Source organism: Brassica napus, unplaced genomic scaffold, assembly GCF_020379485.1.
Source record: "Brassica napus cultivar Da-Ae unplaced genomic scaffold, Da-Ae ScsIHWf_1314;HRSCAF=1877, whole genome shotgun sequence".
Taxonomy (NCBI): Eukaryota; Viridiplantae; Streptophyta; class Magnoliopsida; order Brassicales; family Brassicaceae; genus Brassica; species Brassica napus.
The window spans coordinates 71,981-88,195 of record NW_026014730.1 but is presented as its reverse complement, the minus strand read 5'-3'; the positions used below and the strand labels follow the sequence as shown (position 1 = coordinate 88,195).

The window sequence follows — 16,215 nt, the reverse complement described above, 5'->3', positions numbered from 1 at the left end:
AAATTTACAAGCGTTTAAGTATGGTCTTCACGAACTGTTGAATCTCGAAGTGAGAAATTACTCACAGAGACGTTACGATTGTTGCGACTTTCGAGTTCAGAAGCCGTGAATCCTTTGTCTCCCATCTCCAACAAAGGCGTCACAATCGGGCTGGTACTCCACAAACGTCGCCGGTAATATACTCGGTGATTTCAGTGGCGGACAAAATGGAGAAGAAAGCATTAAGCTTTCACAATTATTATCATTTACAATTTGTGTCAAAAGAAAAGACACGTTTACTTCTCTAGAATAAATAAAAAAGAATTTATATTTATTTTCTTTCAGCAGGTTACACCGGTTGTATACAAGGGTAAAAATGCATTATTACATAATAGACATAAAGTATATTGGTATAATAGGGCAATTGGTCACTGAGTTAATTATAATTTTTTTGGACGTCATACAGTGCAATTTCCCTATATTTTTTTGCCCCTTTTTGATCCGAAGAAATTTAGATATATGTAAAAGTTCGAATCAAAATAAATAGCAAAAATCAGAAATTCCCTATGATAAACATTAAAAAGTTTTAGTCATAAATATAGATTTTAAAAATAAAAAAGATTAAAATAGACTTAAATATAATATCAAAAGAAAAAAGAAGTAAATATAAATTTATACCTTTAAGATTAATTAATTTAGATATTAGAATTTAAAGTTAAGAAGTGGGATTTATGGTTTAAGATTTATGGTTTAGAATTTAGGGTTTAGAACTGAGGAGAGAAATTTTAGAATAGGATTTTGAATTTTAAAAGTTAAAATAAATAAATAAAAAATGTTATTTTGGCCATTTTAGTTTTTAGAATCTATTTTTGTGACAAAAAACTTTTAAAAAATCTATTTGAAAGAATTTTTCAAATGTAATTACCATATCAAACAAAAAAAATCACAAATATTAATTTTTAAAATACGGAATATCAGATCAGATCCATATATTCATAGATATATAATTTTTTTTGGAACAACATAGATAGATAATTATTATTCAATTTTTTTTCTGTTTTGCATTACAATTATGTTAAAGATGTTAGTTTGTTTGTATGATATTATTATTTTTATTTTAAATTCATATTATGAAAATTTATTTATTTAATTTAAATGTTATTTATATATAATTAACGGATTGGTAGCTATCCATAGATAACTGATCATAGATTTAGAGATACAATCTTTTTGATATTTTTACTAAATGATCTTGATGCTCTCAGATACAAATATTGTCAAATTATATGTATCAAAGCCTATGTCTATTTTACAAACATAGACATCTTCTAACTCAAATAAACATTTTTATTAGATGACAAATAATTTAGAACTCATAATCATACATTTAACAAATTAGTATATCTATTTTTAATTAATTTAAAAAAAATAAAAGTGCGGATCAAAAATTCAAGTATGTATTTAAAACAGAACAGAATATGGATAGTATAAATTTTTCACGCTCCTAGCCCAGGCTTAACGGTTACCGACAAAACTCAAAACGTTGTAATCTTTTATATACTAAAGCACAAATCACTCAACCAATTATATCATGCCACATCATTTAAAAACAAAAACAGAATTGTTTAAATACAAAATGAATAAAAAAAACAAAACCTTGCACATTATGTACGTTTAGATATTTACAGGAAAAAATCAAATATATTTCATGTCTATCCCGCCACTCACCACGATCACCAGTCACCACACCTCCATGATCACCACTAACCACCAATCTCCTAATAGCTACTACAATTTTTGCATTTATAGTTGTTCCATGTTACAATACGACTGCCTTTCAATAGAAAGCACTTTTTTCTCTAAAAACAATTTTTAAATTTCTATTCCACAAACCTCCATCATGCATCCTGATATCTCAGAAGAAGCCATTGTTGTTGAACTTCAAAAGATGTGTAAAGAGTAAATAAATTTAACAGTCTAACGAAAAGACCACCAAAATCGAAATCCAGGTATAAGTATTGTATTTCACTAACTTTTTATCATCAAGAAAGTATGGTATTTTGTATTGTTTCTTTCAGACTGATATTTTTTTTATTTGTTCTGGCACCAAAAATAAAATAAAGTCATGATGATAACATCTATAAGTTTAGTTTACAAAAAAAAAAAAAGCATCTATAAGTTCATTATTTTGTGTTTTATGTTGAAAGGTTACTTTAATAACAAGTATGTAATTCTTTGTTTATTTACCAAATTAATATATTTTTAAATTATGTATAAGTAGAGTAACTAGAATCAGCTTCCTTAGTGAGCTCTAATAAAATTGAAGTTATACGAAATTTATACACCCCAAACAGAGTTGAAGTCAAATGGGTTTTCCATACTTATATTATGAATTTCTGCACAAGAGCTCAAATGAATTCCAGGTAGATTGTGTATTTATAAAATAAGAAGATAATCTGTGGAAAGTCGAGTTTTTGTTTTCTTTATTTTTCTCGTGCATATGTAATTACACACTAACAATGCATGAGTCAGTTCCTGTATATTTGATCATAATGTTCACGAGCATTAAATCTCTAAGTGTTTAAGAGAGCCATTATAAAAAAGTTACACAAAACTTGCAACCAAGTAATATATTTAAAAAAAAACTGAATTTGAGCAAAACATTATTATCACTTTGTCCGTCCAAAAAAAGAGAATAGTATTATTGTTCTAATAGAACGTCAAGTATATGATGTCTACAAATATCGCAATACGTAAAAGAAAACAATATTGGAATACGTTGAGTATCACCAAATTTACCATTCACTAAACTATTTTAATTAAGTTACAAAAAAAAAACCATACTATTTTAACATAATAATTTTATTATTTTATTTTCCCGTACGCAGTACGGGGGTACACCTAGTTTCAAGATATTTTCCTAGCAAATTGGTCGGTTCTTTGAAGTTGCAGTAAGTTTATGAGTTCGATACAGAAATGGTAAGAGATTTTTCAGAATGTAGAGATACAAAACACTCTTTGATCGACAGATTAATTATAGAGATTTGAAGCCATCTGATAGAGTGAGGGCATGTTTGTTTCTCCATTTGGATGGATCATCTGGATGAAGATGAGAGTTTTGTTTGTTTAGGCACTAAAAGTGCAATTCATTCAAATGGATCATCCGGATGACTTTTGGAAATTTAGGCTTAATTTTAAAGTCCATTCAGCTGAACCAATTTGGATCATTTGAATGGAGATGGTTCATTCAAAATGGTATAAAGTCTATTATGCCACTAATGTAATTCACAAATTACAAACCTAAAAATAAAATCATTTTTGTCACAAACGAAAACTGACAAAACTACAAACACTTTTTCCCGTGCTAAAAACTATTTTTTTACGCCAAAACCCCAAAACGTATTTTCCCGCTAAAATTGCACAAAAATATTTTTCCGTCAAAATTGCAAAAACGTGTTTTCCCGCAAAAATTGAAAAACATGTTTTCATGCACAAATCACAAAAAAAAATGTTTTCACGCCAACACCCCAAAATACATTTTTCCGCCAAAACACAAGAAAACATGTTTTACCGCCAAAGTCGCAAAACGTGTTTTCCCGCCAAAATTGCAAAAACGTACTTTCCCGCCAAAATTGCAAAAACGTACTTTCCCGCCAAAATTGCAAAAACGTACTTTTCCGCCAAAACCAAAAAAAAAACATGTTTTCCCGCCAAAACCAAAAAACGTGTTTTCTCGCCAAAACCGAAAAATTTGTATTTTCCCGCCAAAACCGAAAAATCTTGTTTTCCCGCAAAACCGTAAAAATGTGTTCCCGCCAAAAACGTGTTTTCCCGACAAAATCGCAAAAACACGTTTTCCGCCAAAATCGCAAAAACGTGTTTTTCCGAACGCGTTTTCTCGCCAAAACCGCAAAAATGTGCTTTCCCGCTAAAACTGCGTTTTCCCGCCAAAACCGCAAAACTGCATTTTCCCGCCAAAACATCAAAAGCATGTTTTCCCGCCAAAATCGTAAAAATACGTTTTCCCGCCAAAAACATGTTTTCCTGCCAAAACCGCAAAAACGCGTTTTCCCGCCAAAACTGCAAAAACGCATTTTCCCGCCAAAACCGCAAAAATGCGTTTTTTCGCCAAAATCGCAAAAACGTGGTTCCCTCCAAAACCGCAAAAACGTGTTTTCTCGCCAAAAACGTGTTTCCCGACAAAACCGCAAAAAACCTGTTTTCTCGCCAAAACCGAAAATTTGTATTTCCCCGCCAAAACCGAAAAATCTCGTTTTCCCGCCAAAACCGAAAAATCTTGTTTTCCGCTAAAACCGAAAAATCTTGTTTTCCCGCTCAAACCGCAAAAAAGAAAACTCGTTAATTTTGAAATAATTCTAATGTAAATATATTAAATTAAATAATTAAATGTAATATAGTTAAAATTAATGTCAAACATATGATTAAATCAACATAAGGGTATTTTGGTAATTTGTTTGCTAAACTCATTTGAATGGAAATGAAAATAAAGAAACAAACATAAGATCCATTTAGATGATTCATCTAGATGAGCTATGTGGATGGACAAACAAACAATCACAAAAATCTGAATGGATCATTTGAATAGATCATACAAATGAATCATTTGAATGGAAATGACAAATGGTGAAACAAACGGCCCCTGAGTGATCTTCACCCAATTTACTTTCTAACTCATGATGAACTCGATAATAAAGAGTGAATCTGGGAGTTCTCCTTCTGATTGCTCAGCTCTCAGGACCGTGACAAGACTCCTTTTGAACTGCATATTCCCAAAAGCAAATCAATCACATTCAAACACGTTTTCTAACAGTAACCTCTCCTCAAGACAAAAAAATATCCTCAGGATCACAAAGAGTATATGCTTATACGACGTAATGAGTCTTGCATAGTCTATGATATTTATCCTATCTAAGCTTGTGTAATAGAATGTAATGGAGGATAAGTCAAACCTTGGAATGGTCCCACCACGGCGAGGATCATTCTCCGTTGCTTGTCGTAGAGCCCTGGCAAAGGCCTTAAAGGTGGCCTCTATTATGTGATGAGAGTTTTCACCAGCAAGCTGTTGTAACAAAAACTTCCAATTATACATTGTCTTGAAAAAGGTTGTCAAAGCAGATTACAGAAGAAAATTTCATGAAATCGTTTGCCATTGGAAAAAACTGGAAACACAGTACCTGACGGATGTGAAGTGTCATACCGGAAGTATTCACCAACGACTGGAAAAAGTGCTCCACCAACTACAAATAGAAAGGTTTACAAAATTTATAACTAAACATCAAACAAACCGCGAAAGAAATAAGTAAAATAGAAAGATTGAAGAACCTGAGTGTCATAGTTTCCAACTCTCTGCGTTGGAATCTCCAAGTTGTAACCAAGATATGGTCTACCAGACAAGTCCTGCAAAGAGGTTTTTGTTTCATTATAAGCACTAATGACAGAACAAACACAGATGTGCAACCGAAAAGTTTCATACCAGGGAAACATGTATAAGCGCTTCATCTAGAGGAGCTGTAAAGTCACCAAACCGATTAATCCCTTTACGCTCACCAAGTGCCTTTAACAAAGCCTACAGAAAAAGAAAAGAAAAAAAGAACAAAGACGCAGAGATTTCATTACAGCACACATCACAACCATTGCTCTCGCAGGATCTAAGTAGTAAGTGTCAGTAACTTACAGTTCCAATGGCAAGAGCTATATCTTCGTTAGAGTGATGGTCATCGATGTGAACATCACCAGTCGCTCTTACGTGCACATCAAACAAGCCATGTGAAGCAAGTTGCTAACCAAAGAAAGTGAAAAGACAAACATTACTCAACATTATTCTAATAGTGAATCAGACATGATCCTTTCATTGAAACTGTCGGCCTAAGCTCTCTTCCAAGTGCAGATTCAAATCATTACAGAACACAATAGATGCAAGGAAGAAAGACAAAACACTTACATCTAACATATGGTCAAGGAAAGGGATTCCAGTGGAACTATCAGCAACTCCAGTGCCATCCAAGTTTATCTTCACTGAGACATTAGTCTCCTTTGTCACTCTCTTCACTTCTCCTATTCGAGCTGATAGCTTAAAAAGATGATTTAGAGTGAAACAAAAAAAAAACTTGATGATACCATCAAGAGGAGAATCAATGATGAAATGAGATTCCATGTCAAGTCACAAAGCTGACCTGATTCGATTAGGGAAGAAGAAGGAGTAGCCTGAGAGAGGTTATTGCTTGGTGAAGAAGCGCAGGAGATAGATTGGAGAGGCTGAGATTGGGATTCCATCCTTAAAAATCGGGGAAGCGAAGAAGAAGCGATCGATGCTTTTCCAGGAGGAGAAAGCGTAAACCCGACGAGGTTAGGTCGCACAAGCTGGGCGGAGGATTGACTAAACATGGCGGACGCAGACGACAGCGGAAATAACAAGAGAGACACAGAGCAAGACGACCACTCTGTATTGTATACCTTTCTTGTTCGAATCCCCCAAACGACGACGCTTCAGCTCTCCATGAGCCAATTCAGATATTAATGGACCGAACCGGTACACTGAAATCAGATAACTCGCTAACGGTAAACTAGGTAAGTGGGCATAACCGATAAATCATAATTCTCTATTTATTTGTAATCAGCAGTTCAACTACCTTTTTTGCAGAATAATTTATCAAATTATAACTGACTGCGTAAATTTAATGATTAAAAAATCAATTGCTAAATAATCAAAATGAAAATTAGTTTTTTTAAGAGAAATTCCTTAAGATAGTTTTTTTTAAGTTTTTGCCACAAAAATAGCTCTGAAAGAAGAAAATAACCAAAATAAGTTTTATTAATGGGTAAAAATGAATTTTTATTTTAGGGTTAACTAATCTAGACTTAGAGTTTAGAGTTAAGAGGTGGGGTTTTGGGGATATGGTTTCAAATTTTTAAAAACAAAAAAAATATTAAAAATTTCAAAATAAAAAGGAGCTATTTTGGTCTTTTTTTTTCTTGGGAACTATTTTTGTAACAAAAACTTAAAAATGACTATTTGAGAGAATTGTCTTTTTTTAATGGTAGACATCTTAAATCAGTATTGCATTGTCAATCGTAACTAGAGCCAAAAAATAAAATATGTACAAATAATAGTTAATATTAACTGCAAGTTTTTTTTTGTAAAAAAGCTTTCAAATTAAAATACTAAAAACACATACAATATATGGTTGAAATGGGTGAATTGGGCCAATATCGTCTAAGAAGTAACAAATTAGGCAAATGCCTATGACACAAAAACTGTGGGGATTCGAAATGATCCAAGATAGAGAAAATGTCAAAACTGTCCTTATGCTGATAAGAAAGATATTTATGAAAAAACCGGTGATAGAAGGTTAGAAGGTAAATGGAATTAAAAAGAAAATAATTATAGGGAAAAGGCTTAATGATTAACCTAGTACTAATAGTAATTTCCTCACTGTATCGACATAATTTCGGAATGCCCCTCAGCCTTTCTCCTCGACGACGTCTCCAATTCCCTCCGCTTAAAATCTGGGACCTCACTGATTAGGGTAAAGGAGAAAGAAACAATATTCAGGCAAATGCTCCAATTACCTGAAACGGAGGACAAGCTTGGATTCGTGGAGTGCGACATTTTTCTTGCAAGATTTACGATAAAACGATTCAACGGCGGATATAGGTGAACAATTTGACGGTGTCTACAAACCCAAGTAATGGGAAGAAAAAAGCAGAACGACGACGTATGGACAAAATGACACATCTTCTAGGGTTTCAGCTCAAGAGAATTGAAGCCCAATAAAAATTCAAACTTGCGATTTGCACTTTAATTTGTGTGTATATCTAATGTTGTAGTGTTAGCCAGCTAATATGGAGAATATACATGAATAGTGGTGGTCGGCTAAAATTTACTTTATATATTAACTAATCAAATTCCAAAAAAAGACGACAAAAATCAATCATGCTAACATTTTGTTTGTGTTAGGGTCGTAACCTGCTAACAATATGGAATGTGTTTTAAAATACAAAATTTTAGCAGATAAAGTAGACAATGCGATCATACTTTTCTATCAGAAAACACAAAATCAGTATGATATCATACTAAACTTTAGTTCATGTCGTCAGATAAAACCAATAAAACGTTCAGTATATGTCTACATGATATTGGTAACCGGCTAAGACGTTTTATAAAGTGATAATTTGGATCAACAATCGGATAATACACTTTATAGATCGATAACAAAAGACTTAGAAGTTTAAAAGTTTTGATTATATTAAACATAGTTTGCAACCAGTACTACATTATATGTCGGGACAACATAAGACTGAAAGGGGGTGGTACCACCCAAATACAACACGAAAATAAACCTCAATAACCAATCGCAAGATTGAATTTTTATTGGATACGTTGGCGGAGAGCCGGAGATTCCCCACTATTTGTGTACTTCAACCTAGCTATGCAGAGGTTGGGAAGCTAGAATCATATACTTCAACGTTATCTTCGTAGATCATGACTGCAGTTCTTTGAACCTCAACGTCAAGGACATCGGGGTTGATGCAATTGCAGACATCAACACCAGCAACATTGTGATAAAAACAACGACCGAGTGTGATGGATCGTCTTGGAAAGTAGGGAAACAAATTTCGTGTCAAGGAAAATAGCGTCTTGGATTGAGGCTGCTCAGAATGTGATAGTAGCAACGACCGAGTGTGATGGATAAGAACATCTACCACCTACAATAAAAAAAAAACAGAGTACAATACAGAATGAGTTGACATAAAGCTCAAAATTCACACAAATGTTCAAACAAATGACAAATAAATATAACATATACATCATTAGCAGTCCAAAAAAAGAGAAAATGTTTGCCAAAAGATAATAAAATATGCTAAGTTTATTATTTGCTAGGTACTGACAATAATTTATTGCTAACATGACAAAATCAATTAACAAAAACCAAGAAGATTGAAAAAGAAATATGGATTGCTAACCATGTCGTATGCACCTCCACGTTCATTCCCTGCGTACGTATTGGCTTCTTCAGCATCTGGAGCATCAGAGAAGGGGACCTACGGCAGTTATACGTGTTAGAAAAAATGTGAAAACAAAAGGAGCAAGACTGTTAAAATGCTAAGATTAGTCTTCATGTTTACGTTTACTCTAACGAAGGACAAATAATTAGAGATAATAATCCATTAGAAGCCCAAAAGAAACAGAGTTTGTACACGTTGATGAAACATGGGCCAAAGAATAAAGTGGCATGGTAGAGTCATTGTGTGTCTAGACATTGTAAATGACAGAAAAACGATCAGCAATACCAGCAGTCATTGTGTGTCTAGGCATTGTAAATGACAAGCAAACAATTAGCAATACAAGCAGAGTCATTGTGTGTCTAGACATTGTAAATAACAGATAAAACTGAATGGTAGCAAGGTATTTGCCAAGTGTATGTTGCTAATATACATACTTAAGTTAAAAAAATAGAAAATTAGCTAGACTTGTAGCAAATGTGGATGGCTAACCCGGTCTTATGCTTGTCCATGGCCATCTCCCAGGGAGAGAAAGGGTTGTTCTCGAGGTAAGCTTCTTGGAGAAAGGTCATCCCCGAGAAGAGGTTCTTGGGAATGGGGACATAGTCGAAGAGGTTGTCGTGGAGGTTCAGGGTATGTATCCGGGTTAAACCGGAGAGATCGGGGATCGGACCGGAGACTCTGTTCTGGAAAATATCCAGGACGATTAGCTCCGTGAGGGTTTGGAGATTCAGAGGGAGGGTTCCTCGGATTCCTTTGGTTTGAGTTGGATCAGATTCTCGTGACTCTGTAGCTTGCATCGCACTGAACGGTTGGCCATTTACAAGGGTTAGGGTTGGACCAGTCTATTTCTTTAGTGAGGTTTAGGCTCTATTTAAGGGCTTGCATAGTTGGAGCGTAGACGCTGGTCTCAGAAGCTGTGAAGTTTAGTGAGGAGAGGAGGAAACAGAGGAAACATAGATGAGATTTTATCATTACGAAGTTAATGGAATGAGCTTTCTTCTAGGGTTTTATGGTGGCATTGAAGGAGGAGGAGAAAGGCTCTTCTTTTTTACAGGGAAAGGGAAAAGTTAAGAGATGGAATCGGCGGAGATGGAGAGAGAGATATAAGAGTATGAAATCATAAAAGCCAAAAAAAATAGATTTTTATTTTTTCGGGAGAAAAAAGGATGAACCAGAAAAAATTAAAGATGAATTTAGGGTGAATTGGCTGATCCATTGAGAAAAAGAGATGAATATATGTAAATGAAAGATTTGAGTTCGGAATTGGTTCTTATAAGTGTGGATGAAAGCTGAATCTAGGATGGGGGAATCGAAAGAAATTCGAGATTCACAATTTTTTGAGCTAATAGAGAAGTTTCGAAAAAAAAATATTAAATAAATATATGTGTGTACAGTACAATGGGGGTAAGAGGGTAATTGAATCAGCTGACACATGCGTTGGAAATGTAAATTGTGTATGTACCTAATTACCATATAAAGCTTGTGTGTAGAGTGCAATTTCTCTTGAAATAACCATCAAAATTGAGAAGATACGAAGAGACAATCCCTTTTACCCTTTTTTCTTACCGTTTTACATTCCATATCTTGAAATTTTTAGAGTAATTTTAATTTTTTTAGTAGAATCATTCATATACCATATTTCATCATTTTGTTCATTTCAATCAATTTGAGTGACATGAAAGCTGCCATGTGCAGGAGAGTATAGAGAGATCAAAAAATTATCCGTTGAAACCAAGTTGGCCTCGAGAACAATAACAAAGGATGGAATTTCTTCCATAATAATAGTTTTAGTTGGAGCAGTAGTCTGCTAATGGTGATAAATTGAAAAGAGAGCTGGAGCCCTTGGCTATATATACCTTAAAGTAAATGAGGTTATTTATTGGAGTACTGAGATCCTTCAGCTCAACACTCAGTTGTGATTGCAAATGTTCAATACCATTTTTTAAGTAGGTTTTAAAATCTGTTCAGCAAGTTTATCTTGTGTTTCTTTAGTTGAGACCAAACTCGACTCCGAATTTTCAGCTTGTAACACGAATTGATTTGATGAAACAGTAGACTGAGCTAGTACATTTTCCATTTCACCATGAGGTTCATCAGCGGATAATCCTCATGCGTGGGATTCCCACATTTAATTGGACAGTTGGAAATAGAAACATTTTCTCTTATTGTTCCAAATGTCCTCATCTGCCGCAAACACTTAAAATCCATGTATACTCAACATCCACCAAGAAAATGTCACATTGTTTGTCATCTAAGGCAATTTGCTTTAGAAAAGATTTGTCAAGTTATACTTCAACCAACAACTTTGCTTCTCCCAAACAAGTCGGATCAAGTCAAGGTTTATGTATTTGCATAGACTCACCAGGTCCGAACGCTACATGCTGAGACCCAATCATGATTAGCAACTATCCGGAATATTTTTAAGATTTACTCACACTGAAATTGTTGATACTTCAAGGATTTTGAATGAGTTAACTGATTTTCAAGGCGAAACAGATTACAAACAGTTATCAACATGCCATACACCTCTTTGAATTACTGAGTTGAATCATGAGGTATATGAAACATGTAAGAGGAGTCACTCAACTTCATCATATTCCATAGTTTTTACCCTACAACGTATTCACCAGATCATGGATTAAATCCCCGTGAGGAAGAGAGTAACAATGAAAGTGGCCAATGATATATTCCTTTTTATTCTCTGGTCCAGTGGTCCTAATCGAAGAACCTGAGAAGAAATTTTTATCTGAGGTGTTCTATCAAATAAAAAAATTGGTTTGGCCGCTCCATAGAGGTTTTTGGTAGCAGGGTCCATTCTGGCTGCCCATGAAAATTTTAATGTTTCATCCTCTTTAAGCTCAGCGACCGGAATCTTCTGAACCGGCGTACAAGGAAACTCTCTTACAACACTTGGGTAGTCTTTTTCCTTCTGGTTTAGTCCAAGTGCATTAATCAGTGTTGGTCAGAAAGAGTCAAATAGATTGTTAAGATACTGAAGATCGAAACCACTTGGTGTTGCATGCGTTGGAAGAGTTGTAAGTGGTATAAGAACAAGTAGTTTAGCCAGACTCCAATCAAAGGAATAAAAGTAGCTATTGGAGAATCAATTGGCATCTCTGGAGAAGTAGTAGTTAGCAGAGGGAGGTCAATAGATTGAAGTGTACCTATCATCTTCGTTTTCCGGTTGGCTAATGATCTCTCAAGAGGTGACATTACCTCCGACCGCCTCTAGTACTGGTTAAACATTAGAATCGCTTTCCTCCATTTTGTTTCCATTGTTTGGGTTTCACTTGAATCCTTGGTCGATAAAATCTATTTGATATTCCATATCTTCATTAACATCGCTCAATGTCGGACATGTAGACGACAGGTCTGAACCGGCTATAGTTTCTTCATGCGAGATCATACCTATCGATTTTGTTTGCAATGGAGACTCCATTGACCAGCGACACTTAGATGGCCAATGAAGTTCTGGAGTGGTTGTGGGATGAGTAGACATCGAGGAAAAGGAGTTATTGCTTGAAAGATGACGATTATGTTTTCTAATGGTGGTTTTAGATCCATGACAGAAAGCAAGAGGAGGAAGAAGCTTATTGAGATGGAATCCTTGAAAGGAGGTGAGACCTGATCTGGTGCTCGTACTAAACGACATGCAAGAGCGACATGATAAAAACAAAATACAGACGATCCTTTTAGAGTAGAGAAAAAGAAGGTTTTTATTTTTTAATACTTATTCTTCAGAAGACTTTTTTTTAATATTAACTGTAAGTTAAAGAATTAAATATTCATTTTCTATTACAAATCCATGAAATAATAAAAACTTCAACTTTATTGGGACAACATAATTGCAGTTCTCTTTTTAACTACTCCAGTATAACCGGTCTATGCCACACTAGAGTTTGAAACCAAAAGATTTAAAATGTGAGACGGTAATGTATTTGAACCCTTAGAGCATGATTATCGCGGTTTCCAAAACTGGTTTCTGTTCTTTTTTAATATGTGGGCCCCATTTAAAAAAAAAACGGTCCCCAAAGTCGCGAATTAAGGATCGTTCTTGGGCCAGTTTTTTCACTGTTTACGGGTTCCACCTGACACGTGGCGGTATGCGATTGGTTCAATTTTCTTTTTTTTTTAGAACAAAAAAAAGTCAAAAAAAAAAAATTTAAGGATCCCATAAACGGTTTTACCGTTAATCATGCTCTTAAGCCATTTGATTAGATGTTCTCATTTAATTAGACTTTATACAATCTCATATATCAACGGCGTCGACGGGAAGCGAGATCGCCCTGTAAAGAAGAGGCGGTGAAGCTGACTCCGTCGGTTTCTCACAACATACCCGTTGATGATCAAGCTGAATCTTATGCCTTGCCTTAAGCCATCTCAACTCTCTCCTTATCTCATTCTCCGACCACCACTCACCTCTCACCTTCTTCCTCCTACTCAAACTCAAACTCAAACTCAAACTCACCGACGTACCCTGCTCCTCTTCTCCATCATCAGAACGTGAATCTCTCAATCCCCAAATATCCGCGTAGTGAATCCTGTTATTATTATTATTACTTTCTCCAGACACAACAACAACAACATCACCACCATCTCCGTGCTGTTCTTCTCCTTCCACTTGGTAACTTATCTCCTCGAACCTACCGTGTACCGAAGAACAGCTTCTCTCATCAAATTGATGATGATGGTTGTGAGGTTTCTCCCCTGAGAGTTCACTGTTTGATGATACTGTCTCTTGTATATACCCATTCGTAGCACAGTTCCCACAGAATCCTCCATTTTTTTCACCTTCTGTAACGTTGTGATCATCAGTCTTCCAGTCAGGAACCAAAGCAGCAATCTCCGCATCGATCATCTCCGCGATTTTCACAACGTCTTGATTCGTTATGTCGAGTTCAGACACCATCTCTTCTGCTACACTCCACGCTGTGTCTATAGCCGTCTCAAACGGGAAGTATATGTTCCTTATACGTCCTGTAACACATTAGGTTCTATTATCTTATAAGCATCGTAAAGATTGAAACTTTGTGTGTGATCTTAATAATACCTTCTGCATCAGAGATTCTGAATCTCAAGAAGATCCCATCATTACCGTTTCTCTTCCCTTTGATCGAAATGTCTACATGGTCAGAGTCTTCCTCATCGTCTTGAGCGAAAAGATTGATCTCACATATCTGTGGCTCAAGCTGATCAGGAGGATCTATGAGAGGTTGTCTAAGGAACACACCAGGTTCATCATAACCGTTGTAGTAATCAGTAGGTCTCAGATCAAATCCATTAACATCTTCTTGTAAGAAAGGGTCTTGCAAAAGCTCCAAAGCAGTAAGCCTAGACGTCACGGTGGCTAAACATTTCTCAACGAAGGCACGAACCTCAGGATCCTTCACTAAGTAGAAAGCTTCAGGCTTCTTCCCCTGAAGTAATGAAGAATGTTAAACCAAGACATGACAACATATAAGGATCTGAGATTTTGAGGGCTATAAACATTTTTTAATAACTTTAATTAAAAAAAATCAAATAATTTTGGATCTATCTCTATTTTAAAAAAAATTAAAATTTTTTTGGGGCCAATGCTAATAATTCACTGGGCTGTGCCCAAATCCGGTCTAGGCATAACATAAAAAGTTTGATGTTTAAGATTATTTACCGAGGTAACTTTCTTGTAGATTTGTGCAGGGTGAGTGCATTCACTGTAAGGGTAATCGAAAGTGACCATCTCTAATACACACATTCCAAAAGCATATACATCAACCAGCTCATTGTACTCCTCATCATACACTTCTGGTGCCATAAACTCAGGGGTTCCTTAAAACACACACACAAACATAAGTAGGTAGGTCCAGTTATGTTTCAAAGACATTATTAAAAAGCCAATAACGGTGAAGTTCTCGAAAGTACCAACGCAGCGAACAGCATGTGATTTACGAAGAATGGCAGCGAGTCCAAGGTCACCAATCTTGACTTCTCCCTGGTTTCCATTGATGAAGATGTTATCACATTTGAGATCTCTATGGATGATTGGAGGAGAGCAGCTATGGAGATAGAGAAGCCCTTTTAGAATCTGCTTACACCATTGCTTCACTGCTTTAATGTTGACTCTTCTATGTCTCAACCTATACCTATAATATCACAAAGACATAAAAAAGACTTAAAACTTTGAAGAACCCATTTCAGATTAATGATAAATAGATAACAAAGACACAAGTTGATTACTGTCTGAGAGTGCCGGAGGTGAAGAGTTCAGTGACAAAGTTGATTGATAAATTGTCAGTATCAACCCAAGAAGTGTAGAATCTCATGATGTTCTGATGATTCAAGGTCTTGAGCAGATGAATCTCTCTAAAGAATTTCTCTAACTCCTCAGGATTCCTAGTGAAATTTCGAAGCTTGACTTGGTTCCATGCCACTTCTATCCCTTCGTACTCATCAAAAGCTCTGTATCTGCATAGAAGAATAAAATTTTGGATTGTATTAAATTAATAATTAATTAAATAATAAATAAAGTTTGTGACGTTACGAGAGAACGTTCCCAACCAAACAAAAAAAAAGGTTGTTCGAAAGAAAGACAAAGAGAGAAGATGAATGCGATTACACTGTCTTCGAAGCTCCCTTGCCAAGTACTTCCTCGTACTGTCCAAAACCAAAATAAAAAATAAAAATCAAATCAAATCGATTATAACGAAGTATGAACTATTAAGTTCAGAAGAATCATACTCTTCCATATCTTCCTGAAGGATCAACTTCAATAAACTCAGAGCAATCTTCAACGAAGCTTTCTTCACCATTCATGGCTCCTTTTTGAGCGAGAGATGTTGGAGTTTTTGGAGATGATAAAAGAAGAAAAGATTAATATTTTTTATAAAAAAAGAGAGAATATGAGGAAACAAGTGGTTTTTTCTTTAGATGCCCACCTAGTAGTGACACAGCCGAGAGACAGCCAGTTAGGCTTCTCACCCAATCACCTTTTCACAATACCACGCGTCGGTTTACGTTTTAGTAAACCGAGTGGGTTTCTTCGGTTTAACCAACCAATAAGTACCAAATTGTACTATCGTAGAATTATTTGAAAACTGCATTCAGCTAACATTAGTACGAGCTATGCAAAATTCGTCATTTCAATTAGAATATTCGGAAAATTTTGATTTTTCGGTCATCTAATTTAAGGAAGAAACATAAAATTGAGACTTGTTTGGTTGACAATGGGGA

The 16,215-nt window shown here is 35.2% G+C and overlaps 2 protein-coding genes across 3 annotated transcripts; both read right to left on the bottom strand.

The window, feature by feature from the left end:
• Window positions 1–4,484: 4,484 nt before the first annotated feature.
• Window positions 4,485–6,497, bottom strand: LOC106453930 (imidazoleglycerol-phosphate dehydratase 1, chloroplastic). Its single transcript, XM_022712534.2, has 8 exons — window positions 6,174–6,497; window positions 5,942–6,063; window positions 5,675–5,779; window positions 5,474–5,566; window positions 5,323–5,397; window positions 5,175–5,237; window positions 4,950–5,059; window positions 4,485–4,759 (listed from the first exon to the last, which is right to left on the bottom strand). Exons 1-8 carry the CDS (start codon window positions 6,382–6,384, stop codon window positions 4,732–4,734), a joined length of 807 nt encoding a protein of 268 aa, XP_022568255.2. The 5' UTR covers window positions 6,385–6,497; the 3' UTR covers window positions 4,485–4,731.
• Window positions 6,498–13,150: 6,653 nt separating this feature from the next.
• On the bottom strand, window positions 13,151–15,959 carry LOC125596862 (serine/threonine-protein kinase WNK2-like). 2 transcript variants are annotated; one of them, XM_048771880.1, is made up of 7 exons: window positions 15,724–15,959; window positions 15,602–15,639; window positions 15,223–15,450; window positions 14,908–15,128; window positions 14,657–14,814; window positions 14,102–14,423; window positions 13,151–13,983 (listed from the first exon to the last, which is right to left on the bottom strand). In XM_048771880.1, the coding sequence occupies exons 1-7, from the start codon at window positions 15,796–15,798 to the stop codon at window positions 13,256–13,258; spliced, it is 1,770 nt and encodes a 589-aa protein (XP_048627837.1). In that variant the 5' UTR covers window positions 15,799–15,959; the 3' UTR covers window positions 13,151–13,255. The 2 variants fall into 2 exon arrangements, with proteins under 2 accessions (XP_048627837.1, XP_048627836.1); XM_048771879.1 differs by having other exon boundaries at window positions 14,057–14,423; window positions 15,724–15,957.
• Between the last annotated feature and the right edge of the window lie 256 nt (window positions 15,960–16,215).